General features: G+C 23.8%; 2 protein-coding genes across 2 annotated transcripts in view; one reads left to right on the plus strand and one right to left on the minus strand.

Moving 5' to 3' along the window:
- DDB_G0291205 (hypothetical protein) overlaps window positions 1–1,864 on the plus strand; it is a gene marked incomplete at both ends in the record, with an annotated part of 2,979 nt that extends 1,115 nt beyond the window's left edge. The window contains 2 exons of the mRNA XM_630253.1: window positions 1–609; window positions 862–1,864. The exon at window positions 1–609 is cut by the window's left edge and continues 1,115 nt beyond it. Coding sequence (XP_635345.1) covers window positions 1–609; window positions 862–1,864 — 1,612 coding nt within the window. The remainder of the gene's footprint in view (window positions 610–861) is intronic.
- Window positions 1,865–2,035: 171 nt separating this feature from the next.
- DDB_G0291199 (hypothetical protein) lies at window positions 2,036–3,083 on the minus strand (the record flags this gene model as incomplete). The annotated part of the gene is made up of 3 exons (XM_630254.1): window positions 2,036–2,506; window positions 2,591–2,795; window positions 2,881–3,083. 3 exons carry the CDS (start codon window positions 3,081–3,083, stop codon window positions 2,036–2,038), a joined length of 879 nt encoding a protein of 292 aa, XP_635346.1.
- Between the last annotated feature and the right edge of the window lie 380 nt (window positions 3,084–3,463).

Raw genomic sequence — 3,463 nt, forward strand, 5'->3', positions numbered from 1 at the left:
GGATAATTATAAACAATGTTCAATTTGTTATAATCAATCAACGCTTTCGCCAACTACATTGTTATCAACATTGTTTAGTGGTGATGATTCAGTGGTACCAACAATTGAAATTAAAGTGACCAGTGGTAGTAATAAATCATCACCTCGTCCAATTTTAGCTCACACTTCATCTGTACAGTCATTGATTCAAGGTGTTTCAATTAAAAAGAAAGCATTATCCAATGGTCAATCACCAAAGGATACAATGTTATTTCAACCACCACATCCATCCTATACAAAAGATTTGGATGGTTTATTTTGGGCAACTTCTCCTAATCATCCAAATAAATCAATTCCCTGTCTCTATCATAAATGGAAGAGTAGAGATGGTAAATTCGATTCAAAGTTAACCATACTCTATAGTGGTGGAAATTTGGAAGATATTGGTCTTACCAGAAAATATATGAAAATACTTTCAAACATACTACAAGTTAATATATTTTGTTATGATTCCACTGGTTATGGTTTAAATGCTGGTAAACCTTCATTAAAAGAATCTTTAGAAGATATTTTTATCATTTTTAATTATTTAACAAATTCTTTAAAAATCAATTCCAAAAATATAATTTTGTAAGTTTTTTTTTTCTTCTTCTTCTTCTTCTTCTTCTTCTTCTTCTTCTTCTTCTTCTTCTTCTTCTTCTTCTTCTTCTTCTTCTTCTTCTTTCAATAGTCGAATAATAATTTAAATCTCCACTTCAACTAATAACATAAGATTATAACTTACACATTACTTAAATTAATTAAAAATAATTTTAAATATTAATTTTTTTTTTTTTTTTTTTTTTTTTTTTTTTTTTTTTTTTTTTTTTAAAAAAATTTTAGAATGGGTAAATCAATTGGTACAATTTCAACATTAAAATTTGCGAGTGAATTATTTCCAAAAGTTTTAAAAGCAAATAGTAGTGGTAAATCATCAACAGCATCACCCATTGAATCATGTAAACAGTATAAATCTGTGGGAGGTATTATATTATTAAATTCATTTGGACCTGGTGGTGTTAGTGATAACATTGTAAATGTATTATTATCGTTAGATGCCTTTGATCATCTAAAGAGAGTTGAGAGGATAACATGTCCCGTCCTATTGATTCACTCTGAGGATGATCAAATTGTAAATGTAAAATGCTCAAAGAAATTAGCAAAACTTTTCAATAACCTACATAAATTCACCATGGTAAAAGAGGCTGGCCATTGGAATTTAGAGACTCATTATTTGGACGATTATGAAGATGATTTGATAGAATTTGTCAAACTGGTCTCACCTGAGCAATTCGCCAATAGAAAAGAAAGAGATGAACCACCAAGTTATTCAATGTCTCCAAATAAAATCGTCGGTAGTTGGTTGGATCGATTAGAATTATCTCAATACACTCAAAACTTTTTACAATTTGGTTATTTCGATATGGTTTCAATTTCAACTCTAGACGATGTTTCCCTTTTGGAAATGATTGGAATCACTGATCAAAATCATATCTCAATCTTTACAAAAGAAATTCAAAAAATAACAAACTCTCTATACGGTAGTATGGTTAGTACATGTACAAACATTAGTAATGGTAGTAGTGGTATCAATTCAAGTACAAGTGGTAGTTCCCCAAGTTCTACAACTCCTTCAACTAGAAATTCTGCAAATTTAGATGATTTCACTACTACTACTTCTACTACTAATAATAATAATAATAATAATAATAATAATAATAATAATAATAATAATAATAATAATAATAATAATTGTGGTGATTTGATTACTGCAACTATCAACCAAACAAATTGTTGTTCTTTGGATAATTGTAATAATACTTCAACAACATCTAATAATAATTAATTATAATCTTAATAAACTGATCGATTATATTGTATATATGTATATATAATTATATTTGTATATATTTTTTCAAAAAAAAAAAAAAAAAAAAAAAAAAAAACCTTTTTGTTTTTTATCTTTTTTGGTTTTTTATTTACACTTTTTTTTATTAACCAGATTAATAAAATTTTATTAACTCCAACTATCATCATCGTCATCACTCTGATCATTGTCCCTTTCAGTTGTATTGATATTATCATTTTTAATCTCTTCTTTTTTTAGTGTACTATTACTTATTTTAATATTAATATTATTTTGATTCGATAATCTTTTACCCAACTGATCTTTTTCATCATTATTATTATTATCATTACTTTTATCATTTTGATTATTATTATTATTATTATTATTATTATTATTATTATTATTATTATTATTATTATTATTATTATTATTATTATTTTTATTATTATTTAAGGTATTATTTTGTAATTTTTTCAAAGATTTTGCGGTTGGTTCTTCTTCAGAGACTTCATCTCCTCTTATTCTTTTTTTATATATTTTTTCATCATCCTCTACTTCAATGTTTTTTGTGGCATACTTTGTTGTCCAATGTTCTGCATTTTTAAAAAATTGATTGTAATTATTTTTATAAATTTCACTCTATTGGTAAAAAAACTAAATTTAGTATTTATTTTTTTTTTTTTTTTTTTTTTTTTTTTTTTTTTTTTTAAAAAAAATACATACAATATCTTGCATTAAAGGATCATATGGATTTGGATTTGACATTAATAATCTAATTGAAGTTAAAATTGTTAATAAATTTAAAGAAGGTTTCCATTCACCACTTGGAGGCATTTTTAAAATATCTAAACAAATTCTGCCGTTTGTATCAATGTTTGGATGGTATATTGGTGTTAAAAATTTAATTTGAGGTGGTTCAAATGGGTACCTGATTTAAAAATCTATTAATATACCTAACTCTAAATGTGTGAAGTTTATTATTCTATATCTGTTTATCAATAAATTGAACCTACCTGCTTGGTAATGATATCTCTAATTTAAATAAACCTTTATAATATGGTGTCTCCTCTGGTCCAATAATCATTGCCTCCAAGCTATTTAATTTATTTTCTATTAACCATGCTTGGATACCAGGAGGGGGATCCTTTTCAAAATGATTTAACTCTTGTTTTATACGTGGTAAAAATGATATGGTATTATTTGTTGTGGTTGCCATTAAAATTGTGTTTTAATTAATAATTTTGAAAAAAAAATAAAAAAAAAATTAAAATAATAAAAAAAAAAAAAAAAAAAAAAAAAAAAAAAAAAAGTAAAAAATTTTAAAAAAAAAAAAAAAATAAAATAAAAAATTAAATAATAAAAATAATTTTTCCAAGAAATTTAGTTCAAAAAATCTTATTTTATTAAAACATTAAAGTTGGACAATCAAAATAAAAAAAAGTATTTTCACAAATAATATATTTTCATTTTTCTATTTTTATTTTTATTTTTTTTTATTTTAAACTTTAATAATCTCATGTTGAAGAATCAATTGATTCAAGGAAATAAATTAACAAAAACTACCAATATTTTTTTTTTTTTTTTAAAAGTACAATT

Source organism: Dictyostelium discoideum (assembly GCF_000004695.1).
Source record: "Dictyostelium discoideum AX4 chromosome 5 chromosome, whole genome shotgun sequence".
NCBI lineage: Eukaryota > Evosea > Eumycetozoa > Dictyosteliales > Dictyosteliaceae > Dictyostelium > Dictyostelium discoideum.